The sequence below is a fragment of the Rhodotorula paludigena genome, assembly GCF_050403205.1.
Source record: "Rhodotorula paludigena JCM10292 DNA, Rt_paludigena_JCM10292v1_ctg33, whole genome shotgun sequence".
Classification (NCBI taxonomy): domain Eukaryota; kingdom Fungi; phylum Basidiomycota; class Microbotryomycetes; order Sporidiobolales; family Sporidiobolaceae; genus Rhodotorula; species Rhodotorula paludigena.
Genome location: NW_027481425.1, coordinates 119,536 through 143,621, shown reverse-complemented (window position 1 = coordinate 143,621; position 24,086 = coordinate 119,536). Strand labels below are relative to the sequence as shown.

The 24,086-nt window shown below is 62.6% G+C and overlaps 9 protein-coding genes across 9 annotated transcripts; 5 read left to right on the top strand and 4 right to left on the bottom strand.

The window, feature by feature from the left end:
* Positions 1-406: 406 nt before the first annotated feature.
* JCM10292_006629 (uncharacterized protein) lies at positions 407-1,690 on the top strand (the record flags this gene model as incomplete). The annotated part of the gene is made up of 1 exon (XM_076650254.1): positions 407-1,690. The coding sequence occupies one exon, from the start codon at positions 407-409 to the stop codon at positions 1,688-1,690; it is 1,284 nt and encodes a 427-aa protein (XP_076504214.1).
* Positions 1,691-2,835: 1,145 nt separating this feature from the next.
* Positions 2,836-4,953, top strand: JCM10292_006628 (MFS transporter; the record flags this gene model as incomplete). The annotated part of the gene is made up of 7 exons (XM_076650253.1): positions 2,836-3,176; positions 3,266-3,687; positions 3,752-4,115; positions 4,180-4,443; positions 4,507-4,590; positions 4,662-4,827; positions 4,897-4,953. 7 exons carry the CDS (start codon positions 2,836-2,838, stop codon positions 4,951-4,953), a joined length of 1,698 nt encoding a protein of 565 aa, XP_076504213.1.
* An 805-nt stretch (positions 4,954-5,758) lies between these two features.
* Positions 5,759-6,380, bottom strand: JCM10292_006627 (uncharacterized protein; the record flags this gene model as incomplete). Its single annotated transcript, XM_076650252.1, has 3 exons — positions 5,759-5,831; positions 6,001-6,063; positions 6,124-6,380. 3 exons carry the CDS (start codon positions 6,378-6,380, stop codon positions 5,759-5,761), a joined length of 393 nt encoding a protein of 130 aa, XP_076504212.1.
* Positions 6,381-7,895: 1,515 nt separating this feature from the next.
* QRI5 (mitochondrial 37S ribosomal protein mS38 QRI5) lies at positions 7,896-9,349 on the top strand (the record flags this gene model as incomplete). The annotated part of the gene is made up of 3 exons (XM_076650251.1): positions 7,896-9,157; positions 9,220-9,240; positions 9,310-9,349. 3 exons carry the CDS (start codon positions 7,896-7,898, stop codon positions 9,347-9,349), a joined length of 1,323 nt encoding a protein of 440 aa, XP_076504211.1.
* Positions 9,350-9,483: 134 nt separating this feature from the next.
* THS1 (threonine--tRNA ligase THS1) lies at positions 9,484-12,331 on the bottom strand (the record flags this gene model as incomplete). Its single annotated transcript, XM_076650250.1, has 10 exons — positions 9,484-9,644; positions 9,704-10,196; positions 10,262-10,729; positions 10,795-11,040; positions 11,103-11,249; positions 11,310-11,427; positions 11,485-11,617; positions 11,685-11,766; positions 11,826-11,959; positions 12,067-12,331. 10 exons carry the CDS (start codon positions 12,329-12,331, stop codon positions 9,484-9,486), a joined length of 2,247 nt encoding a protein of 748 aa, XP_076504210.1.
* Positions 12,332-12,591: 260 nt separating this feature from the next.
* JCM10292_006624 (uncharacterized protein) lies at positions 12,592-14,078 on the top strand (the record flags this gene model as incomplete). The annotated part of the gene is made up of 6 exons (XM_076650249.1): positions 12,592-12,816; positions 12,894-13,143; positions 13,203-13,272; positions 13,359-13,485; positions 13,551-13,865; positions 13,929-14,078. 6 exons carry the CDS (start codon positions 12,592-12,594, stop codon positions 14,076-14,078), a joined length of 1,137 nt encoding a protein of 378 aa, XP_076504209.1.
* Positions 14,079-14,940: 862 nt separating this feature from the next.
* On the bottom strand, positions 14,941-17,182 carry JCM10292_006623 (uncharacterized protein; the record flags this gene model as incomplete). Its single annotated transcript, XM_076650248.1, has 16 exons — positions 14,941-15,162; positions 15,240-15,268; positions 15,337-15,345; positions 15,402-15,465; positions 15,528-15,603; positions 15,716-15,784; positions 15,864-15,930; positions 16,018-16,093; positions 16,153-16,342; positions 16,403-16,432; positions 16,495-16,568; positions 16,631-16,643; positions 16,713-16,743; positions 16,824-17,001; positions 17,068-17,086; positions 17,166-17,182. 16 exons carry the CDS (start codon positions 17,180-17,182, stop codon positions 14,941-14,943), a joined length of 1,164 nt encoding a protein of 387 aa, XP_076504208.1.
* A 1,250-nt stretch (positions 17,183-18,432) lies between these two features.
* JCM10292_006622 (MFS transporter) lies at positions 18,433-20,545 on the bottom strand (the record flags this gene model as incomplete). The annotated part of the gene is made up of 7 exons (XM_076650247.1): positions 18,433-18,489; positions 18,557-18,722; positions 18,790-18,873; positions 18,937-19,200; positions 19,264-19,627; positions 19,692-20,113; positions 20,205-20,545. The coding sequence occupies 7 exons, from the start codon at positions 20,543-20,545 to the stop codon at positions 18,433-18,435; spliced, it is 1,698 nt and encodes a 565-aa protein (XP_076504207.1).
* A 2,119-nt stretch (positions 20,546-22,664) lies between these two features.
* Positions 22,665-23,679, top strand: JCM10292_006621 (peptidylprolyl isomerase; the record flags this gene model as incomplete). Its single annotated transcript, XM_076650246.1, has 9 exons — positions 22,665-22,670; positions 22,737-22,797; positions 22,889-22,914; positions 22,976-23,054; positions 23,115-23,141; positions 23,207-23,261; positions 23,322-23,420; positions 23,485-23,504; positions 23,561-23,679. The coding sequence occupies 9 exons, from the start codon at positions 22,665-22,667 to the stop codon at positions 23,677-23,679; spliced, it is 492 nt and encodes a 163-aa protein (XP_076504206.1).
* Positions 23,680-24,086: the final 407 nt, after the last annotated feature.

The window sequence follows — 24,086 nt, the reverse complement described above, 5'->3', positions numbered from 1 at the left end:
GAAGGTTGGGCGAGCAAGAGCGCGGAGCAGGCGGATTGTGGCGGACTCAGCTGGCAGGCCCTCAGTTGTGGTAACGAGCATGACGCGCTCGTCGTCAAGGAGCTCCGTGATGAGCGGCGGAGGACGGAAGGGGGGTGGGAAAGAGCGGAGGCACCGTCCGCCGCGTCGCCGAAGGCCCGCGCGTCTCGGGCTCGGGCCCAAGGCGCGGAAGCACGGAGGAGTCAGCTCGCCGCGAGCTTGTCAGCTCGCTTCGCCGCCGCCTTCGCTCTCCCCAGTCAGTCCGAAATGCTCGTCGACTCGAGCACAATCTGAGCGACTCAAACCACATCGCGCCGCAACAAAGACCAGCACACCACGAGCCGCTCACGGGCCCCCTGCGCTCGCCCTCCTTCACGCGCATCGGATCATGCCGCATTGCTTCGCGTCGCTCCCGGCAAACGCACGCGCAGGGCTCGTCCTGCTCAGGCGACCGTGCGTCGTCGTCCTTGCACTCGCCGTCGCCACCTTCCACGCCCTCCTCTCCCTTTTCTTCGCCGCGACGCACCTCGAACCACCCTCGGGAGGATGTCCCAGTGACCCGACCCCGCGCACGCGACCACGCCCTGCGCCTACAGCACGAGCAAGTTTGCCTGCATCGGTGAAGGCCGATCCGCCGCAGACTGCGCTGCAATCGCTCTCTGCCTTCGTCTCGTCTCCTTTCCGCCAGTCCGCCTCGCGTCCGCCTCCCGCCCGACGCGCTTCCGCCCGCAAGATCGGCCAATACACCGTGCACGAGCTCGACGGCGTCGTTGAGATTGCCGAGGAGGACGAGGACGCCCGCTCGTCGTTCGACAGCGAGCGGGCGATGCGCGACGGCGGACGCACACCCTCTCTCACGCACGACGGCTCGTCCGACGATGCCGTGAGCGAGGTCGAGACGCTTGTCGATCACGACGCAGACGAGCCAGCAGCGGCGCGCATCAAGGGGGACAGGGTCAAGGGCGCCGGACTCACCATCTTCACGTCCGGTTTCCGCTGGAAGCGTACCGGCTCTCTGACGAAGAAGGACGCGCCTTCGTCTCGCGCATCGGCGTCGTCGACGGACGCACGTTCAGTCGCCTCGAGCTCGCCAACCTCCTCCGCCGGGTCCGGATCGCCTACTTCGACCAGCGCCCGCTTCAAGCTGGCCAACTGTCCGATACATACGACGAGGCGGCACCGATCCTCGACCGTCGCACACAGTCCTCGCGTTCCCTCAACTCTTCCCTTGCCGGATCCCGTTCGCCGTGTCACGGACCCGCACGAGTACGCCCTCTCGCCGCACAGCAGCGCCACGCCCTCGTCCTCCCGCTCTTCTTCCCCCTCACTCCTGGACGTCCACCCTCCCACTTCACTCGCGCACCCGACCGGCCGCAAGCGCGCGGCCACCTCTTTCTTCCGCTCGCTGTCGCCCCTGTCGCGCTCGCCCCTCACCTCGCCCGAACCCTCGCCACCTCCCTCGCCGCGCCTCGGCGCAACCGGCTCGGCGCAGCGCGTTGCTCTTCAGCGCAAGTCTTCGCTCGAAGTGACGCCTGGGTCGCGTGCGCCGGACCGTCGGGGGCGTTCGCCTGGATCGGAGCGACCGCCACCCATTGCAAGTCCGCCGCTGTCGAATGCGGTCCTCGACTTGCGAGGGTCAAGCGGGCTCGTCATGAGCGACCTGATCCATTGAGTAAATCCTCTTGGTGCGTTCAGCTTGCCCTTGTCCTCACCGCTTCCACCCAAGCTGACTCGACCCTCTGCAGCAGATTGGTCTTTCCCTCTCCCGCATGTACTGTCCTGATTGCGCCGACTCCACTCCTCCTTTCCCTCTCTTGTTGTCCCCTATGGCACTCGTGACCTTTTCCGTGTCTTACGGTTATCTTCGCGTTTCTACTCGTTCGTTTTTCCAGGTCGTTGCCTCGCTCAGGTGTACCGTGTCACATACCCCTCCCTTGCCATACCCCACGCAACTTTCCCTGTCCATAGACGCGCTTGCAGCGCTTGCAACCAGCAAAACAGCTTTGCCCCGCAAAGCTCGCCGGCTCTCTTGTCTCTAGCGCTTTCTTCGCCTCGTAAGTCTTGGGCAACTTGAACAGGGCGCAAGTCGTCGCGCAATCCCGCTCTCTACGCTTCGAAGCACAAGCAAGGATGTCAGGCGGACTGGCCTCTTCCGAGTCTACCGTACTTACGGTATCCCGCGACTCCGCGAGGCGCTGCGCTCGCCTTGATCGAGTCCGAAGGGCTGCTGACCGAGCTGCAGTCCGAGGGCATGCACGTTTCTCGGTGTTGTCGGCCCGCAAAATTGGGCGATCGGGCATGTCCTCTTCGCTTCGTCAGCGGGAAGGGGAGGTGACTTTGTCTTGCAACACCGCGTCCGGGCGCACAGACAACCGCTACTGGGTGCTAGGAGCACGGCTTGCACGCTGCAGTGCGCCTCCGCGCGCCTGGGTCACTGTCCGAGACCCCGCGCCACCCGCCTCCACATCTCCACAACGACGACTTTCTCGAGCTCGTCCACCTCCTCCTAAGCGGAGGGGCTGTGCCAGCTACGAGGGGACGCCTCCACCGGACAGTGGAGTCAGCTCGGACAGTGACTCGTAACCTCCGGCGCGGAGAACGGAGGTTGGAACGCTTGCTCGCTCGTCTTCGTCAGCTTTCTTGCTCAGCTCGATTGTTCATCTCAGCGTCGTCGATCACGCACGGGCTTACTCCACGTTGCGAAAGACTTCCACCGTTCGCTTGGCCTCTCTCTCTCGCTCCTCTGCACTTCTCCCCTCGACCCTCCCCCCTTCCTCCACTCCGCCTCGCCGTACCCTACACCCGCCAGTCAAAGTCATGGTTGCCGACATCGTCCGTGACTCGACCTTTGGTCAGCTCGTCAACTGGGCGTCCAAGGGCCGCTTCTTCCCCTACGCCGACCAGCGTGCCGACTACGTCGTTCCCGAAAAGTACCTTCGCCGACGAAACAGCCCGACGGGCTCGCCGCTCGACTCGCCCTTCCCGCGCACCTTCTCGGAAGCACCGACACTCGTCGGCGAGCAACCCGCCGCGCCAAAGGACGCGGACGACATCGAGAAGCAGAAGGCGCTCTCGACGGAGCCGTCGCCGGAGCAGCCGCCTTCCGCTCGGTACCCATGGCTCGTCGACTTTGACGAGGACGACCAGGACCGCCCTCTGTACGTCGCGCTTGCCCGCTCCTGCTCTCTGCCTGGCTCTCACTCCGGTCACCGATCCTGACGAGCCTCTGTACTCCTCGCGCGCGCAGAAACTGGTCGTCTCGCAAGCGCCTCTTCGTCGCCTCGCTCATCTCGCTCCTCACCTTTGGCGTCTACGTTGGGTCGGCGGTCTACACGTCGTCGGTCCCTGGCTTGATGGAGGAGTTCGACGTCGGGCAGGTGACGGCCATCGCCGGCTTGACCCTGTTCGTCGCGGCGTACGGCATCGGCCCGATGGTGCTCTCGCCCATGCAGGAGGTGGCGGCGTGGGGCCGCAACCCGGTCTACATTATCGGCCTCGCCCTCTTCGTCATCTTCCAAATCCCCGAGATCCTCGCCAAGAACATGGCGACCGTCTTGGTGTTCCGCTTCCTCAGTGGCTTCGTTGGCTCGCCCGCGCTCGCGACGGGCGGTGCCTCGATGGGCGACATCTTCCCGCCTCAGCACCTCGCCATCGCCATCGGTGCATGGGGTGCGTTGCGCTCGAGGTCTCTCTTCACCTGCTCGTGACGGACACTGACTCGAGCTCTCTACAGCCATCGGTGCCGTGTGCGGTCCCATCGCTGGTCCTGTCATCGGTGGCTTTGCGGCGCAAGGCATGAATTGGCGCTGGCCGTTCCTCGAGCTCCTCTGGATCTCGGGCTTCGCCTTCGTCGTCCTCTTCTTCCTCCTTCCCGAGACGTTCGAGCCGACGATCCTCGTGCGCCGCGCCGAGCGCCTTCGCAAGCTCACCGGCAACCCGCTCCTCAAGGCTCCCGCCGAGCTCGACCAGGGCGACGAGGCGAAGCTGAGCGTCGTGCTCAAGGAGACCATTCTCCGCGCGTTTCAGCTCGCGCTCGAGCCGGCCCTCTTCGTTGCGCACTCGTACATTGCGCTCGTCTATGCCGTCTTCTATCTCTGGTGCGTCACATCGCTGCATCCTCAACTCGCGCTGCACAAACTGACCCCGTCTCCGGGCACTCAGGTTCGAGGCGTTCCCCCTCACGTTCAACGAGATCCACCACTTCAACCTCGGTCTCGGCGGCCTCCCTTACCTCACCTTTGTCGTCTCGGCCGCCATCACTTTCACGTTCTACGTGCTCTACCAAAAGTACCACATCGCGCCGCGCATGGCCCGCAACCCGGACTTGCCGCCCGAGGTCCGCCTCGAGATCGGCATCATGGCGGCGCCGTTCATCCCGATCTCGCTCTTCATCTTCGGCTGGACTGCTCGCGAGAGCGTGCACTGGTGCGTCTCATTGCGCGCCGTTACGCGATAGCCTGGGGTTCTGACCTCGCTCGCGTCGTGCAGGATCGCGCCTACCATCGGTGCTGGCCTCTACCTCCCCGGCATCTTCCTCGCCTTCCAGTCGATCCTCATGTATGTGTCAATGAGGTGCGTTGCTTTCCGTCACATGTTGTCAGTTGAGTTCGTTGTTGACGACGTACTGTCTCGCCTCTCGGCAGCTACCCGAAGTACGCGGCGTCGATTCTTGCGGGCAACGACCTGTTCCGCTCGACGTTCGCTTCGGTCTTCCCGCTCTTTGGTACCAAGTACTTCAGGGCGCTCGGCATCGGCGGCGGCTCTTCGCTCCTCGCCGGCGTCTCGATCCTCATGATCCCGCTTCTCTACGTGCGTCTGCACCCGCTCGATGGTCCCCCTCGCAGCACAGGACTGACTTGTCTTGGGATGCTCTCACAGGCCATCATGAAGTACGGCGACCGACTGCGTGCGCGCTCTCGCTTTGCGCAGGCATGAGTTGCACCTCCCGCTCCTTCGACCTGTCACACACCCTTTGTGCATAGACTCCCGCCTACTCCCGCCGGTCAGCTAGACAGAGCCTTCACCTTGTTGCTATAATGACCACTTTTGCTGCCCTGCCTCCTGTGACACGAGAAGAAGAGAGCGTTGAGCGAGTTGCGAAGGTCGCGATGCGAGGAGTCATGCAAAGACAGTCTTCTCCCGGCAGTGCTCTCTCGTCGGGGAGCCTTGCGTGACGCGTGCAAAAAGATTGGCCGTGCTCGAGACGGGAAGAGACGAGGCCTCTCTCAGTCGTCCGAGTCACCGAGCAAAAAGGATGATCGCACCCAGGTTTGAACTGAGGACCTTCAGTGAACTAGATGTTAAACTGACGTGATGACCAACTACACCATGCAACCTTGCTTGAGAAGAGTTCTGAAACAACGCATACAATAACGCTTACACAAGCTACGGGCAATGTCGCCCAAGCTGTGTTGCCTTCGCTTTGAGTCTCCACCGATGTCTTCGCACACTCTGGCGACGAGCACATCTGGCTTACCAGCCAGAGCTTCTGCCGGCGTTCGCCCTCTTCTTTCAGTGCCGTCCCTTTCGGCGACGGCAGACAGGTGAGCTGATCGGTCTCTGCGCACAACCGGGCAGCTTCTTGTCGGAGAAGCACGGCAGCCAGCGTGTCACAGCAACCTGATTGAGCCTGTGGCGCGAAAGAAAAGCGGAAGGACACTGCGAGAGCGAGAGTAGGTACTGCATCTTTGTTTCGACACAAGCTGGACACGCTATTGCTACAGGGTGCGGTACGTCTCCTTCACTCGTCGTCGCTGTTCTTGGCGCCGCCGCGCTTGCCCTGCTCCGAGGCGAACTCGCGGTTGCCGCCGAAGCTGGAAGAAGGGGAGAATGGGGAGTGTCAGCCTCTTAAGCCTTACGAGAAGAGAGTCGCCAGGCAATGACGGCGGTGTGCAGGCGAGCGTGGCGGTGGTGCGACGTGGAGAAGCTGGTTGGGCGAGCAACGGGAAGGGAGGCGAGCGAACAGATGGAAGTGCAACGTACCCGTGCTCCGGGTTCATGCGCTTGTCCTCGGTGCCGTCCTTCTTGAGACCACCGTGCTCAGAACTGATGAAAGAAGGGCGTCAGCTCTTGCGCAAACGGACGGAAGAGGAGAAGGAGACGCACGGCTTGTACACCTCCGACGGCTGCGTGTGCCCGCCCTTCTTGCCGGCCTCGACCGCGCGCTCGTGGTCACCTCCGAAGCCGTGCTGCGAGCTGAGGCGCTGGTCCGGCTGGCCGTCCTCGCGGAGGCCATCGTGCTCCGAGGGCTTGTAGATGTCGTCCGGCTGGGTCTTGCCGCCGACCTTGCCCATCTCCGACGCAAACTCGCGGTTGCCGCCGAAGCCGTGCTGGGAAGACTTGCGAGCGTCGCCGTCAGACATGTTGATAGTGTGTTTGGAGTTGTGGGAGGTGGAGTGAAGAAGCGCTGGAGTGCGTGAACGCAGTGAGAGAGGTCAAGAAGCGAAAGCGGGAAGCCAGCGGTTTATAGCAGGTCCGTGACGAGCGTCGATGAAGCGGTTCTTTGATGTCACAGCGAAGCAGTACACGTAAGAGAACAAGCAAGGAGCAGCTCGCGGAACGAGGTGTATGCACGGGATCGTGACGAGGCGATGTGCGCAAGCGCAGCGATGGTCTGGATCGAGCCAGCGGAGTGACCGGCGCTCCGCCGCGCGCGCCAACCAAGCGATTCTCGGGGCACATCGCGAGCGTCCCCGACCTGATGATGTCGCAGTCACGTCACTCCAACGCGGGACCGCCTTCGCAGTCGCGGTGTAGGTACGCAGGCATCCTCCGCGGTACCGGTGCAGAGCCAGGCGCGAGACGTAGCGATGCGGCCGGGACCGCAGCCTGGACTTGAAGTAAAGGCGGCAGGACGAAGAGCACACAGCGCGGCAACGCGGCAACGAATGCATTTCGGGACTGTCGCGCTCACGTTATTCGCTCGCAGCTCTCGAGACTTCTTCTGCAGTGTGGCCTGATCGAACGCTTCTGTAGTTGGCAGGACGGAAGTTACGAAAATGTCCAGTGCTCTGCGACGACGATACTGTCCGAACGCGATTCATGGGCAGCTCTCTGCTCCCCTGTGTCTGGCGCTTCATAGGGCAGTGCTGCGACGTGTCGGGGCTGAAGCAGGACGTGGAATAGGTCTCGACGGCGAGTGGTCACTATGCCGCACACTTCGGCGGAGAGAGCGGTCGATAGCAGGTCTACCACATCAGTGGGCGCCTCCGTGAGCACTGGCCTGCAATCGTAGCCCCATTGCGCGATCGGACAGCCAAGGCAAGCTATAGCGCCCGTTGAGGAGAGCGATGCGGACGAGGGGCACGCTCGCAACGTCGCCTTGAACGGGCGCGCGGGCCGGCGAAACCGTCAAGCGACGACAGGCGTGGCCTCGGCAGTCCGGCGGGAGCGTGACAGTGTAGGAGAGCAGGGAGACACGGAAGGCACGCGAGTGACCACATGCAAGCTGAAGGCGACTCGGAGGAAGCAAGAGCAAGACTAGTTCGCCATGACTGTTTCGCGAGCGGCGCCTGAGCCGTTGACAGAACCACCGTCGGATAAGCCACACGAGCGGGGGAACAAGCCTGCATGGCCCGGACTCTGCGGAGGTTGTGTGACTGGAAGACAGCAGAAAGCGGCGAGGCAGACAGGCCCCTATCCATTACGCACGCTGCATTGCGACGCGTGAGCTCGCCGAGCTAGACTCAGAAGTAGGTCACGCAAAGATCCGCACGCGCGGCGGCGACGAGGTCAAGTCAAGGCGGGAGGCAACCGAGGAGGAAGAGACGGGCAAAGCTTCGGGACCGCACCACGCCCGCGCTCTCGCCAGGAAGCCTCGCGAGCAGGCGCAGCAGACGCACGCACAGCCTAGCAGTGCTCGCGCGCCCTTTCTCGCCATGCCCGTCCGCCTCGCGCGTCCAGCGGGCGGCCTCTTCGCCCGCCCGCCCTACCGCGCCTTCACCCCCGCGGCGCTCGCTTCGACGGCCCCGAGCGCTAGTCAGCCCACCGTGGCGAGCCGTCGCTCTTACAGCTCGAGCTCGTCCGCCGGCCGCTCGGACTCGCGCGACGGCACGCCCCGCGTCAAGCAGCAGCCTGCCGCCGCGCCCTCGACTCCCGCCCCGCAGCTTGCGCACGCGCTCAAGGCAGGCCCGCACCCGCCCGCCAAGAGCCCCAAGCGCGAGCTCAAGCGCGCGTTCGAGCTCCCGCACGTCCGCTCGGGCGTCGTCGGCCTCGACGCCTTCTTCGCCGGCCCGCGTCCGCTTCTCGAACTCCCCATCCCGCTCGGCACCCGCCGCTCCACGCTCTCGACTCTCACAGACTCGACACACGTCCCGCGGAGCGTGGCCGACGTCTTTGCCAGGGTTGAGGATGAGCTCGTCCAGGTGGTCGACCAGGCAGAGGACGGCACGCCCGTTGGCGAGCCGTACCTTGCGCGCCTGAAACCGGCAGACACGCTGCGGAGTGTCGAGGAGGAGCTTGCGGCCGAGGCGCAGGAGGAGGCCGAGTTCGTGATGCAGGAGGAGATTGAGCACCAGAAGGAGGCGGCCGAGGCAGAACCGTACGACGCCTGGCTCCTCGGGCAACACGAGGTGCAGCCGTCGCACGTTGCGCGCTACCTCGCCGCGCGCCCACCCTTCACTGCCCCCTCTGCCCCTTCCTCGAGCGCATCCTCCGCCTCTACTGCCGCACCGCAGTCCCGCCCTGATCTCGCCTACCTCACGCCCTTCTCCTCGTCTACATCGGCCACCCCCTCTACCGACTATTCTCGTATCTTCTCCGCCTACTTCGTCGACCCGCTCAAGCCTGCCGAGGCCGGTGCGGTCGCCGACCGCTTCCTCGCGCACGTCGACTTCCAGCACGGCTGGCAGGCGCGCAAGGACTTTGTCGCCATTGCCGCAGAGCGCCTGCGCCAGGCCGAGGCGCACTTCTCGGGTGACGAAGCCGCGCCGGCGACCTTCGTGGCGGAGGAGGACCTCGCTGCGAAGGCGGGGACGATCCGCGTCTGGCGCGAGCAGGACGGGTGGGTCCAGCTCCCCGTCGCGATCGGCAGCGGCGAGAACCCGTTCTTGCCCGCCGAGATTGTCGACCTCGACGTGGCGAGCGAGGGCCAGATCACGCTCGACTCGGTCAAGCGCAAGCGTCGCACAAAGATGAAGAAGTGCGTCTCTGCCCAGCACGTTGTTTCTTCTGTATGCAGACTAACCTCTCCTAAACTCGCAGGCACAAGTACAAGAAGCGCAGGTACGATCAACTGTCGGGACTATCGCGATGTGCCGTTACTGACTGGCTTCTCTCGTTGACCGCACACAGAAAGGCGCAGCGAGCGCTCAGGCAGCGTCTCGGCAAGTAGAGTAGTTCCTCGAGGTGCAAGAACACAACTACGAGACTCAACCAAGTGCAGGGTGTCTAGCGCAGGAAGCTTCCTCTATCGTGTCTGGATACGCGACTGCGAGAGTATTGCTGTCTTACAGAGACATGGCGAGACTACCGGAGCTCGTTGTCAAGGCGACGCTCGTTCTTGAGCCGCTGGAGCTTTTCAACCACGTCGTCGAGCTTGATCGTCTCCGAGCGCGCCTTCTTGTTGCCTGCATCGTCCCGGTTGCGCACGTTGACTGAGCGCGTGTCCATCTCCTCTGAGCCGACGACTGAGAGAAAGAAGAGTCAGCTCTAGGGTGGTGCACGGAAAGGCGCAAGCGAGACGGACCGAAGATGAAGTTGTACTGCGCGAGCTCGGCGTTGCGGACCTTCTTCGGCAAAGTCGAGTCGGACAGGTCGGCGTCGGCGTAGAAGCCGAGGTCCCACAGGAGCTGCGACACCTCCTTGGCGTACTCCTTGTGCGGCGCGGCGACGGGGATGACGACGACCTGGCGGGGCGAGAGCCAGAGGGGCCACTTGCCGGCAAAGTGCTCGGTGAGGATGGCCGTGAAGCGCTCGACCGAGCCGAGGATGGCACGGTGGATCATGACGGGGCGCAGGAGCTTGTCGCCCGCGTTGCCCTCGCCGCCGCCCTCGGCCGAGCGGTACGAGAGCTCGAACCGCTGCGGGAGCTGGAAGTCGAGCTGGATCGTCGCGCACTGGTGCTTGCGCTTGAGCGCGTCCGAGATCGTGATGTCGATCTTGGGGCCGTAGAACGCGCCGTCACCCGGGTCGACGCGCCACTTTCCGGGAACAAACTTGTCGAGCGCGCGCGAAAGCATCTGCGTAGGCAGCGAGGGTCAGGAGCACAGACGGGAGAAGCAGACAGATAGATCCGCCAACGCACCTTCTCCGCCTCGTCCCACGTCTCGATCTTGCCGAGGAACTTCTCCGGGCGGGTGGACAGCTTGAGCTCAAAGTCGAAGCCGAAGGTGCCGTAGATCTCGTTGAGGAACGAGAAGCAGACGTCCATCTCGTCCTCGATCTGCTCGGGCATGCAGAAGTGGTGGGCATCGTCCTGCTGGAACCGGCGCACGCGCGTAAGGCCCGTAAGGGCGCCGCTCGCCTCGTTGCGGTGCAGCACGCCGAAGTCGGCCATGCGGATCGGCAGTTCGCGGTACGAGCGGTCGCGCGAGGCAAAGATGAGGCAGTGCGACGGGCAGTTCATCGGCTTGAGCGCGAACGTCTCCTTCTCGACGTCGAGCTTGAACATGTCGTCGGCGTAATTCTGCCAGTGACCCGACGTCTCCCACAGCTTCGAGTTGAACATGTTGGGCGTGATGACCTCCTGGTAGTTGCGCTTGCGGTACTCGGACTGTTTGACGACCGGATTCGTGTCAGACTGTCAACGTAACCTCTAGACCGACGAGAATTACGCACCCGCATGAACTCGACAAGGGTGTTGTAGATGCGGGTGCCGTGCGGAAGCCAGAAGCAGCTGCCGGGGGACAGGTCGTGGAAGAAGAAGAGCTCCTGCTCCTTGCCAATGCGGCGGTGATCGCGCTTGGCCGCCTCTTCCAAGAACTTCTTGTACTCCTTCATCGAGTTGGTGTCGGGGAACGAAATGCCGTAGATGCGCTGGAGCGACTCGTTGTTGGCGTCGCCGAGGAAGTAAGAGGAGGAGTTCTGCGAGATTTGAGCGAGTCAAAAACCGCTTGACGATGAGTTTTCGCAAGAGCGGGACTGACCTTGAGAACAGCAAGCGACTTGACGCGGCCGGTATGAGGGATGTGCGGGCCACGGCACAGGTCGATCATGGGGCCACAGCGGTAGACGGTCGTCGAGGTGCCATCAGGAATCTTGTCCTTGATGATGTGCACCTTGAAGGGGTTGTACTGGTGGGCGGAGAAGTGAGCACATCAGAAAGAACGAGGCAGAGACGACGGGAAACTCACGGCAAACATCTTGAGAAGGTTCTCCTTCGACACCTCGAGGCGCTCAAACTTCTGCTTGTCCTTGACAACGCCCTTCGCCAGCGTCTCAAGCGCATCGTAGTCCGTCTGCTGCACCACACTGCGGGAGGCGATCGATGTGAGTGGGGTCACGACAGGAGGGGAGGATCCGACGAACCGGTCGCCGTTCATGCCCATCTCGTAGAAGAAGCCCTCGTCCGTCGGCGGACCGATCGCCAGGTGGCAGCCGTAGTGGCGCTCGCAGCACTCGCCGAGGATGTGCGCCGACGAGTGCCACCACACCTTCTTGCCTGGAAATCGGGCGGAAACAAGGGTGAGTTTCGGCAGGCGGAAGCGGGCGAGGGTTGCGCAGCGCACCTTCCGGGTTCTCAAAGTCCAGCAGCTCGAGCGACGACGACTTCTCGAAGGGACGCTCGAGGTCCCACAGCTCGCCGTCGACCTGTGGAACGAGCGGGCGTCAGCGAGGAGAACGTACCGACGGAGCCGAGACGGCCGCACCTTGGCAATGACCGTCTTGTCTGCGAGGCCCTTGCTGATGCTCAGGGCGATCGCCATCGGGCTCGTCTCGTAGCTGGTGCCCTCGCGGGTCGAGCCGTCCGGAAGCGTGATGGTGATGGGCTCGCGCGGCATGCCTGCGGGAATTCGGAGGCATCAGTACGGACCTACGAAGAGGTACGACCACCCGCAAGGTCCGATAGAAGCCTTGCAGCCCTTGGCAAGATCCGGCGAGTGGACGCACTCGCGAGCTTGTCGTCGGCCTCCTTCTTGAGCTGCTCGAAGAGCTGGATGCGGCTCGCGAGGTACTCTGGGGGCGGGTTGAGCTCGAGGCTGGCCATGCCCTGCACGATGTCGCCCTTCTTGCCCTTCTTGTCCTTCGGGGCCTTTTTCTGCGCGCCCTCGGCGGGAGCGGCGGGCGCGGGGGCGGTGGGTGCGCCCGACGCGGGCACTGCAGCGGCGGGTTCGCTGGGCTGGGCGGTCGAGTGGACCGGGTGCGGGGCCGACATGGTGCGCAGGGACGACGAGAGCGGGCGCGCGAGGACGAGCGGAGTGGGACGAGCCGAGGGCAGTACGGGGCGGGCGGGGCGTGCGAGGCGGGCGAGGGCTCTCCTGAGCATGCACCGGCGACGGCTAGACTGCGCTCGGAGCAACTGACTCGCGGCGTCGTCGTGCAGAGTCAACTCGGAATACGCGCGACGCTCTTACTCGACAATACACCCGCGTCTCTCCGCCCACACGCTGCTAGGAGCGCACTGCAAGCGCTTGCATGGCTGCAAAGGGCAGCGTCAACCCGTCCGAGGCTGCCCCAGCTCCGCTCGCTGTCGCCAACTCGCGCCTCGAGCTCTCGCTCCCGCTCTCGTCTCCGCACATCGTCTACCCTGGCTTGCTCATCCGCCCCGTCGTGCGCGTCCTGGGCGATGCACACTACGAGCACATGTCCCTGCGCCTCGTCGCAGAGACTCGCGTGACCGTCATGGGCAAACGCCGCTGGGTACGCCCTGCCAACTTGCTGGTCACTCCTGCGACACCGCACGCACACATGCTAAGCTGGGCTTCGACGCATACCAGCAAGCCGGGGCTGCGCTCAACACGACGCTCGGACCCGGCGGAGGCGTTCCCGTGTCCACTATCGAACGCTTGCCCTTTGCCGACATCCCGCTGTCGCAAGTCTCGCCCGCAACCATTACAGGCAAAAAGCGGGGCCACACGAGCTCACCGGCACTCGATGGGGCGGGCGAGCGTGTCTTCGAGGTGCAGATCCCGACCCAGGGAGACGATTTCCTGCTACCGAGCTTCTCGCAGAAAGACCACGACGCAGGTCCGTCGCGTCTGCAAGTGCTGTTGGCTCGGTCACGCGACTCACGCACTGCTTTGTAGCTGGTGCATCTGTCGCCTGGTGGCTCGAGCTGGAGGCCAATCGGAAAGGATGGTACCGCTCGAACGACAAGTGCGTCATGCTCAGTGCTACAATTTGGGCACCCCACCATCTGAATGCCACCAGCCGGCTCACAGACTCGCGTACAATCTCCGCAGACTGAAGCTTGACCTACCCGTCGTCTTTCCGTCAACTTCTCCCGGTGGACACCTCCTCGAGACCTCGATGACAAAGGCTCTGAAGTACAAGGGCGACAATGCTTCCGACCTGTCGGCCTCGGCTACTGTAAGCTACTCAGTCTGTGTCCCTCTGCACGGTGACCTGACATCACTCATCACTGTCGCGCACAGCTCACTTGCGAGCCAGTCACCACGCGCACGCCTCATCTGCACTTCCGCCTCACACTGCTGCCGAGCAATCCAGTGGCGCAGCACCTCCTGACCTCCAACGCGCTCAACCCCTCATCCTCCCTCTCGCGCCAGATCCGCACCGCGCCTGTTGCGAGCCCGAAAAGCGGCGTCGAGCACGATTGGGCGGCCGTGCGGCTGTGTATGGGGTCGCTTGAGCCGGTGCCCAAAGATTCGGCGGGCGAGTTGGTGTGGACCGGAGAGCTGCAAGTCCCGGAGGACGAGTGGACGGTCGAGAGCAAGGGGTTGAGCGTGAAGGTGCGTCTTCGCGTCTTTTCCGCACTGCCGCCGTGGAGCGCTCTGACCCGTCCTCTTGATCAGTACACGCTGGCTTGTCATCTACACTCGACGATTTTTGACCAGGCAGCCCTGCACATTTCCCTCCCCATTTTCCTCCCCTCCTCACCCGTCGACCTTTCCGCCGCTGACCCGGAAGCCGGACCGTCGAATCTGCCCGCCTACTCTGCTTGACGTATCGCTGAGTCTGTATTGGGCCCTCCGTATGCAATGCCCGCACTTGTTGTTGTTTGACAAGTTGCGCGCCTCGACGCGGAACTGATGAGAGTGGACGCTTCTCCTGCGCTGTCTCGCCGAGCCTCCACGCCGTGAGCTGACCGCCGCGCAACTTGGCACTCAGCTGCGCGCCAGACTCCCACTGACGCGCCCTGAGCCGCTCCGCCACAGGATGTCGCGCTCCCTCCTATCCCTCGTCGCGCTCGCGATCCTCGCGTTGTCCGGCTCGGCGCAGGCCGTCTCGGTCTTTACGCAGAACGGTGGGCTCCCCTGCCGCTGCTTTGCGGCTTTCGCCAGCTGACCGCTTTCTCGTGAATGACCAGGCTGCCCTACCGTTCTCGCAGCGGCCAAGCCCGTGCAGACGATGTATGGCCCACGCGCCGCGCCTGTCGCAGGCGTCGACTACTCGTACTGAGCAGTGCTGAGTGCGCGACTCGACGGCTTTGCGGCGGTACGCAGGAGCTGACTGTCCGAACCGACAGATTTGGCGATCCTCATGCCCCCTCATTTCGACTTTCACCGTGTACTTTCCGCTTCCTTCGACAAACATCGCTTACATAGCATCGTCATCCGGGCTTCCATACGCGACGCTCCAACCTGTGGTGTGGCTGCGCACACTTGACCAGGAAGAGGGAGAAAGTTGAACTTGTGCCCATTGCGGAGCGAGCGTGGCACGCAGACTGCGAACTGATGACCGGACGAATCATGATGAAAGGGGGTAGCGACAACCATTTTGCTCCCTCGCCGCCTCTCGCGGCACCTGAAACCGCGGCCTGTACAATTGCCTCGACCGCCGCGCTTCGGGCGTCTCCCTCGCCGCTCAGACGTGCGAAGCGAACTGCCTGTTCTCCTCAGTCGGCGTCTCGACGCTCTTCTCCTTCTCAAGCCCGCTCGCCTTGTCGTCCGAGGCCGAGACGGCACGGGCGCGACGCTCCTCGCGGCGGATGTACGCGGCAGACTTGTACCCGAAGAGGGTCGTGCGGCCTTCAGCCCACTTCATGTAGATGAGGCCGACGATGGCAGCGATCCAGTAGAAGACGTACTGCGGCGTTGCGAAAGAGCGGGTGAGGAAGGCCGGTCAGGCAAGCCCGTGAGAACGGCGAGCGAATCAAGACTTACAGAGAGAACTGTGCCGAGATTGGCGTTGTCTGGAGGATGCAGTGTCAGTGAAAGGCAAAGGGGGCGGCGAAAGCTCTTTTGTGTGTCCGAGACGTACTGGTCCATCCTGCGGGTAGATCGAAGTTAGCACAATTCTGCCTTAAGCACGAACCGGGCACCTACCAAGAATAGCATTGAAGATTGACCAGCCGCCCTTGTCAAGGTTGTTGTCCGGGTTGCCGTACGGCTGTAATGGAAGAGCGGGTGAGCGAAAGGCGGCAGTTGTGAAGGGCTCGGATCGGAATGTACGAGGTGCCAGACGAGCCCGATCGTCGGGTCGAAGCTTCCCGGGCCGTCACCAGTCTCGCCAACGTCGCCGCCGACGCTGTGGGACAACAAGAAGTCAGGTCGGAAGGTGGTAGGGACAAGACCGCGCAAACTTGGCGAATAGAGATGCCTGCGGACAGGCCACCGATATCAAGGTCCACAGCACGCACCCAGTGTTGTACTTATAGATCTGGAATGCCGCAACAGCCTTCGAGAAGAGCCCGGCACCGAGGAGGAAGCTGTAGACGCCGAGGGAGGCAACAAGTACCAGCGGAAGTCAGCGTCCGACAGCTGGAGACGGCATATGTGCGCTCGTACAGGATGTTGGTCGACACAACAAGGAAGATGGAAAGGTTGACACGAGAACCAGATGCGTAGATGAGATCTGGCGGATTGAGAAGGCCGGGCGGGCGAGGGTCAGCTTGGCGAGTCCCAGCCATAGCCGAAATAGTAAGAAAATCTTTGAGCTCACAGCCGATGACAAGGCCAGCAAAGATGCCGACAATGGCAGCGAGCGGGATCGATCGGGCGCTTTGCCCGAGCGAGACCTGCGGGCGCGACGGTTACTACGGCGGCACGCGCGCATCTCGAAGGGGCACAGACGCACACCACCAACAAAGACGACTGCCTCGAGACCTTCACGGAGGACGGTGATGAGCGGCAGAAGGAACAGCGTCCATTTCGAGCTGCGAGCTTCGCGTTTGTCCTTTGACGTGAGCGCGTCCTGGTCAACCTTCTTGTCGAAAGCGCCAGCAAGCTTTGCCTTCCACTTGAGCTTCGAGCGGTCGATGCGGAGCCTGTAGAGCAAACCCTTCAGTATCCAGTGCTCTTGCCAGACCCGCGGCGGGAGGGCGCACATGGTGAGACCCATGACAAAGATGATGATGCTGCAAGCCAGGCTTGTCAGCGCAATAAGCGAACCACGTAGCGGCGGGGGCACCGAACGTACGACGCAATGAGCGAGAACACGCCCTCCCAGATCTCCTCGGAGGAGGACCAGAGGTCGTTGAGCGTAGTGAAGAACTGCAGGCAATGCACCATCAGCACCCGGCGAGATGCGTATACTTGCGACAACGTGTGCGTACGACAGCGATGAAGCTGTTTCACCATATGTAGCGACAGTCCGGTCAGCTTCAACAGCAAGGCATCGAAGCGGTCGTGACGTACGCGGCGCCGATGCAGAGGGCAATGAACAGGCCTGCAAGGTCTCCGATATTAGTCTTTAGACCCGGCGCTGCAATCCTTTCGGAGTCGGATTGGCGGCAGTCGCCAACGTACCGAGCAGAGCACCTGCCCAGATCTGAATCCGCATTCGCCGAATCAACCTCTTACGCTCCTGCGGGTCGAGCTTGCTGACCGCATCGTTGCTGTCATCCGTGGTGTCCTTGACGAGAGATTCGACGAGACCGAGAAGGACCGAGATGATGATCGCCGCCTCAATGGTCTCTCGGAGCGTCTGCGCACGGTTTTCGGGGGTTTAGCCAGGAAGATCAACAGCGGATTGGAGCTATGTCGACCTTACGATGATGAAGATGGGGACACTGCAGCCGAGACGGGGAACGGTGAGCAGGATCCGCGCAGACAGACCTCGTTCAGCTGCATCCTCGGGCGGAGACGCACCTGAAGACCTGACCCATGGCGACTGGATCTGTTCGCTGCGAGAGGCGGAAACTTGTCAGATAGCTGTCGCGCCCTGCCGATCGAGCGAAGCCATGCGCTCAGCAGGCCAGCCTGACTCCCCGGCGAGCCTTCGAGACGATGGCCTGCCTTCAGGCGACTCACCACCGCTGTGCTGGCGTCGAGCGAAGGGTGCAGGGAAGGGAGGGGGAGAACAGACTTTGCGTGCAGCGGCACCGTGGGAAGGAGGAGTGCCCTCTTAGCGCGGGTCTCGAGCCAAAAACGGGAGCGGGACAGGGTCGAAAGATGAAGGTGATCGAGCGCTCGCGTGGCGCCTTCGCGCCCTCGTCCTTCTGCGCTTCCTTTCTCCAGGCTTGGCTCGTGAGCCTGTGAGCAGAAGCATCTCATTCCCGAGAATGCCCACGCCCCTCTTCGCCCTTGCAACCGTACGCGAGCGTGAAGAGGGCGCGGGGTATCAGATGGGAGGCGATCGCGGGCGCGCCAAATACGGGAGCGCGATCACTGCCCCTGCCCAACCAGCGATGGCCTTCGCGCTAATTTCGCCGGGGTCCAGACGCGGGAAGGAGGCAGCGAAGGCACGAGAGGGGCCGACGCGAGCAGTTTTCCGAGCGGTTCATGCGTTGGTTGCCCTCCTGCGGTAAGGGCAACGCAAGAGACAGCAACGTTGGCGGATGCACCGAGACAAGCTTGGTGGGTAAGAGCGGTACCCGTCTCGTGCCCGAGCATCCTGGTACTGCTGAACTGCCTGCGGCAGCGTGCTGGCCCACTTGCAGTGGGAAGAGGCCGACCGGCAGACTCATCACTATGAATGTGCCATTGTTCGGCCCGTGCCCCAAGCAAGGTTGCATGGTGTAGTTGGTCATCACGTCAGTTTAACATCTAGTTCACTGAAGGTCCTCAGTTCAAACCTGGGTGCGATCATTCTTTTTGCCGGCTGCCAGCACGGCCGAGAGAAGCCCCATCTCCGGGCTCTTGCACTGCCAAATCCATCCTTTTTAGCACGAGCCACGTCAAGACTCCCCGATCAGAGGGCACTACCGGTAGAAAGACCGTCTTTGCATGACTCCTCGCATCGCGACCTTCGCAACTCGCTCAACGCTCTCTTCTCCTCGTGTCACAAGAGGCAGGGCAGCAGAAGAGGTCATTATAGCAACAAGGTGAAGGCTCTGTCTAGGTGAACTGCGGATTGAGCGGAAATCTATGCACAGACAGATGCGTGACAAGAAGTGGATAGCGCCGGGGGTGCAACTCATGCCTGGGCAAAGCGAGAGCGCGCACGCAGTCGGTCGCCGTACTTCATGATGGCCTGTAAGGGTAGAGAAGTCAAGTCAGTACTGTGCTGCGACTGGGACCATCGTGCGATGCAGACATACGTAGAGAAGAGGGATCATGAGGATCGAAACGCCGGCCAGGAGCGAAGAGCCGCCGCCGATGCCGAGCGCCCTGAAGTACTTGGTGCCGAAGAGCGGGAAGACCGACGCGAACGTCGAGCGGAACAGGTCGTTGCCCGCGAGAATCGACGCCGCATACTTCGGGTAGCTGCCGAGGGGAGACAGTACGTCGTCAGCCGAGCTCAACTGAATACGAGTGACGGAAAGCAACGCACCTCATCGACACATACATGAGGATCGACTGGAAGGCGAGGAAAATGCCGGGGAGGTACAGGCCGGCACCGATGGTGGGCGCGATCCTGCAGTAAGCGAACAAGGTCAGCATCCCAGACTGATGCGTGTCGCCGCGCAACGAGACGCACCAGTGCACGCTCTCGCGAGCGGTCCAGCCAAAGATGAAGAGCGAGATCGGGATGAACGGCGCAGCCATGATGCCAATCTCGAGGCGGACCTCGGGCGGCAAGTCCGGGTTGCGGGCCATGCGCGGCGCGATGTGATACTTTTGGTAGAGCACGTAGAACGTGAACGTGATGGCGGCCGAGACGACAAAGGTGAGGTAAGGGAGACCGCCGAGACCGAGGTTGAAGTGGTGGATCTCGTTGAACGTGAGAGGGAACGCCTCGAACCTGTGTGCCCGAAGACGTGGTCAGATCGGTAGTGCGAAACTATGTGCGAGACCGCGTACGTACCAGAGGTAGAAGACGGCGTAGACCAGCGCGATGTACGAGTGCGCAACGAAGAGGGCTGGCTCAAGCGCGAGCTGGAACGCGCGGAGGATCGTCTCCTTGAGCACGACGCTGAGCTTAGCCTCGTCGCCCTGGTCGAGCTCGGCGGGCGCCTTGAGCAGCGGGTTACCGGTGAGCTTGCGAAGGCGCTCGGCGCGGCGCACGAGGATCGTCGGCTCGAACGTCTCGGGAAGGAGGAAAAAGAGGACGACGAAGGCGAAGCCCGAGATCCAAAGGAGCTCGAGGAACGGCCAGCGCCAGTTCATGCCCTGAGCCGCAAAGCCACCGATGACAGGACCAGCGATGGGACCGCACACGGCACCGATGGCTGTAGAGAGCTCGAGTCAGTATCTGTCAGGCTCAGATTCAGAGAGACCTCGACAGCGACGCACCCCAGGCACCGATGGCGACGGCGAGATGCTGAGGCGGGAAGATGTCGCCCATCGAGGCACCGCCCGTCGCGAGCGCGGGCGAGCCAACGAAGCCACTCAGGAAGCGGAAGACCAGAACGGTCGCCATGTTCTTGGCGAGGATCTCGGGGATCTGGAAGATGACGAAGAGGGCGAGGCCGATGATGTAGACCGGGTTGCGACCCCACGACGCCACTTCCTGCATGGGCGAGAGCACCATCGGGCCGATGCCGTACGCCGCGACGAAAAGGGTCAGGCCGGCGATGGCCGTCACCTGCCCCACGTCAAACTCCTCCATCAAGCCGGGCACCGACGACGTGTAGACTGCCGATCCGACGTAGACGCCAAAGGTGAGGAGAGAGATGAGCGAGGCGACGAAGAGGCGCTTGCGAGACGACCAGTTCCTGTTGCGCGTGGGCGAGTGCAGGGGCAGGTCAGGATCGGTGACCGGAGTGAGAGCCAGGCAGAGAGCAAGAGCGCGGAAGCGCGACGTACAGAGGGCGGTCCTGGTCGTCCTCGTCAAAGTCGACGAGCCATGGGTACCGAGCGGAAGGCGGCTGCTCCGGCGACGGCTCCGTCGAGAGCGCCTTCTGCTTCTCGATGTCGTCCGCGTCCTTTGGCGCGGCGGGTTGCTCGCCGACGAGTGTCGGTGCTTCCGAGAAGGTGCGCGGGAAGGGCGAGTCGAGGGGTGAGCCCGTTGCGCTGTTTCGTCGGCGAAGGTACTTTTCGGGGACGACGTAGTCGGCACGCTGGTCGGCGTAGGGGAAGAAGCGGCCCTTGGACGCCCAGTTGACGAGCTGGCCAAAGGTCGAGTCACGGACGATGTCGGCAACCATGGCTTGACCGGCGGGTGCAGGGTGAGCGGGTAAGGCGAAGTGAAGGAAGGAGGGAGGGTCGAGGTGAGAAGTGCAGAGGAGCGAGAGAAAGAGCGCAAGCGAGCGGTGGAGGTCTTTCGCAAAGTGGAGCGAGCCCGTGCGTGATCGACGCCTCGGAGATGAACAATCGAGCTGAGCAAGAAAGCTGACGAAGACGAGCGAGCAAGCTCCAACCCCCGTTCTCCGCGCCGGAGGTTACGAGTCACTGTCCGAGCTGACTCTACTGTCCGGTGGAGGTCACCCTTCGTAGCTGGCACAGCCCCTTCGCTCAGGAGGCGGCGAACGAGCTCGAGAAATCGTTGTCGTTGTGGAGAAGTGGAGGCGCGTTCGCAGGGTCTTGGACAGCGACCCAGGCAAGCGGAGGCGCACTGCAGCGTGCAAGCCGTGCTCCTAGCACCCAGTAGCGGTTGTGTGTGCGCCCGGTAGCGGTGTTGCAAGACAGACTCACTTCCCCTTCCTGCTGACGAAGCGAAGAGGAACATGTCCGATCGCTCAAGTTTGCGGGCCGACGACACCGAGAAACGTGCATGCCCTCGGACTGCAGCTCGGTCGACGGTCAGCAAACTTGTCGGACTCTGTCCGAGGAACGAGGCAAGTGAACGAAGTCGAGCCAGGCAGGGCAGCGAATAGCGGTACAGACGCTGAGCGACCGGCCTCACTGTTGCGTAACACGGCAGACCAGAGGATGTGCGGTAAATCCAGGGCTGCAAGACTCTCAACGCATGCGAGGGGTGGAGTTGCTGTGATGCGAACCATTTGCGCGAGGGTCTTGCCAACTCGTCAATGTCAGGGCCCCCTGATCCCGCTGAAAGACCCGATGCTGCAGCTGTCCTGGTCTTCGGACACGCGGACCGTTGCCTAACGCTGACAACGACGCTGCGTCCGTGACAGCCTCCGTGCGGCTCGAGCGAGAGAAGCCTGTACTTGTCCAGGACGACGCAGTCGGGTCGCTGCCCTACTCGAGACCAGATACACCCGTTCGAACTCGACGCCGAAATTCGATCAAAGGTAGACATGCACATAAGATCGGCGACTTGGACCCACGGATGCCGTTGTTGACAGCAGGGCAACTAGCGTGCCTTGAGCGTGCCTCACGCAGAAGTCCGATGCGAAGTAGCGAAGGCCATTTGCGAGGTTGTGCTTTGCGTCACTCAGCGGAGATTACACTTTTGAGGCCGGTCAGGCCAGCTGACGGACGCCGACGTGTGGGCGGACCTGCACCAGGCCAACGCAACCATGTCCGAGTCCCGGTCAGCACCAAAACGGCGCTTCGCTGAATTTGATGCTCGTTCAAGCGCACAGTAACTCTGGAAGGACGCTCCTGATGCAGAGACTGGGGAGAGCTCGTGAACGAGGTCATCCAGTTGAGGCTCCCGGCGGCGTAACCCGAGCCCCCTGGCCAGACGGGACGGTAGCCGTCACCAGAGTGCAGATGCTATGTCTCTTCGAACAAAGGACAGGCGTTTTCGACGCGCGCGTGCCTCATACCGCGAGCTGGCGGTCATCCGACCTCTTGAAGGTCCACATCAGCGCATGTGAAAGGTGGCGACTGATGCATGCACCGCAAGACATCTGCCCTGGACTGGCGGCCCTCAGAATGTCATTCAGCAGCACGCATCGCATACGAGAGGGCAGCGATGTGCGATCGAGAGCGGAGCAACGAGCAGAAGACATGAAGGGTCTAGCTCAGCGCTGGAATGCATGGCAGCGGGATCGAGTCGCCAGCAGAAGCTGAATCCACAGCGCCTAGCACAAGAGTCGCTCGCGGTTTGCGCACAAACGGTCGCAAAGAGGGGGGGAGGAGGACGACGCGGGCTGCTCTCGCTCCTCACGTACCCCGCCGTACCGCACTAACGTGAGTGCACACTGCTGCTGGAGCAGACTGGACCGCCGGGTCTGCTGCGCTAGCTCGTCCTTCGCCCCCGTGCCACGTTCGTCCCCGCTGACCGCATGACCGTCGCTTGCTCGCACCTCATCCCAACCCATCCTTGTGGTCCTTGGACGCCCGTCTGTGCCCTCGTGCGCACACTACGGACCTCAATGGACTTGCCTCGTGCCTCAATCATCCGCCTAACCCAGCATGAGCGTATGTCGCCGGCCTCCCGCCCCTCCTGCTCATCGGGAAAAGTGCGCTGACGGCTGCGAACAGCAGAACGTGTTCTTCGACATCACCAAGAACGGCCAGCCGCTCGGCCGCATCACCTTCAAGCTCTGTGCGTTCACCCTCCCCTTCCCCCGTCTCTGACTGCACCCTTCGGCCGATGGACTCCTCCTGACTGCTCCTCTGAAATTTGGAACGTGCAGACGACGACGTCGTCCCCAAGACGGCTGTGCGCTGCTACTACGTCTCATGCCCCAGTTCAGCCCCGGCTGACGCACCAGCTCGAACAGCGCAACTTCCGCGAGCTCTGCACTGGCCAGAACGGCTTCGGCTACAAGGGCTCGTCGTTCCACCGCGTCATCCCCCAGTGTGTGTCTCGCTGCACGTTCGCAAGCAAGCCAATTGGTTGACAGTGCCTTCACTCTGCAGTCATGCTCCAGGGCGGTGACTTCACCCGTGAGCTTCCCGACATCCTTCCGGCCCCGCTACTGCCCATGCTGATACTCTCCTCCGATGCACAGGCGGTAACGGCACCGGCGGCAAGTCGATCTACGGCGAAAAGTTCTCGGACGAGAAGTGCGCTCTTTTCCTCGTCTCTTGCGATCGCCTGCTCTGCTCACGCCGCTCACCGTACAGCTTCAAGCTCAAGCACACCAAGCCGGGCCTTCTCTCGATGGCCAACGCTGGCCCGAACACCAACGGCTCGCAGTTCTTCATCACGACCGTTGTCACCTCGTGCGTCTCGGCTGTCCTTCTTCCCCTCCTCCCTTGCTGACTCGCATTCTGCTGCGTATTGCAGGTGGCTCGACGGCAAGCACGGTATGCTCTTAGATACCGGCTCTTCTCGAACGGGCACTGACAGGTGTAACTCGCAGTCGTCTTTGGTGAGGTCGTCGACGGCCTCGACATTGTCCAGAAGATCGAGGGCGAGGGCTCGCAGACCGGCCGCACCAAGTCGACCATTACCATTGCCGACTCGGGCGTCGTCGCTTAGTGCGTTCCGGCACCTGCAGATGCATGCTGTCGGGAATCGCTGACATGGAACCCACAGAACTCGTTGCGACTTCAAGTTGATTCCGAGAACTGTTTGCATTGAGTAGCTGTGCGTCCGCGAGCCGTTATGCAAGGCATTCGTTGCAAACACCAGCGTCCATGCAAAGCTTCGCCTGCCTCCCCGGAAGCTCGCGGAAGCGCCACGTGTCGTCTTTCCCATCAGGCCAACGTTGCTCGCTGCTCCCAAGGCTCCGTCTCTCTCCACCCCACACACACTTCTATACACCAAAGTGAGCCCTGCGAGCCCACATTCAGCATGTACTGGCTCGTCCGGCCGACGTGCAGCTCGCCCGCCGAGCTGCATCTCGCGTTGCGAGCTTCTTTCCGCTGCTCATCGCTGACGAGCAC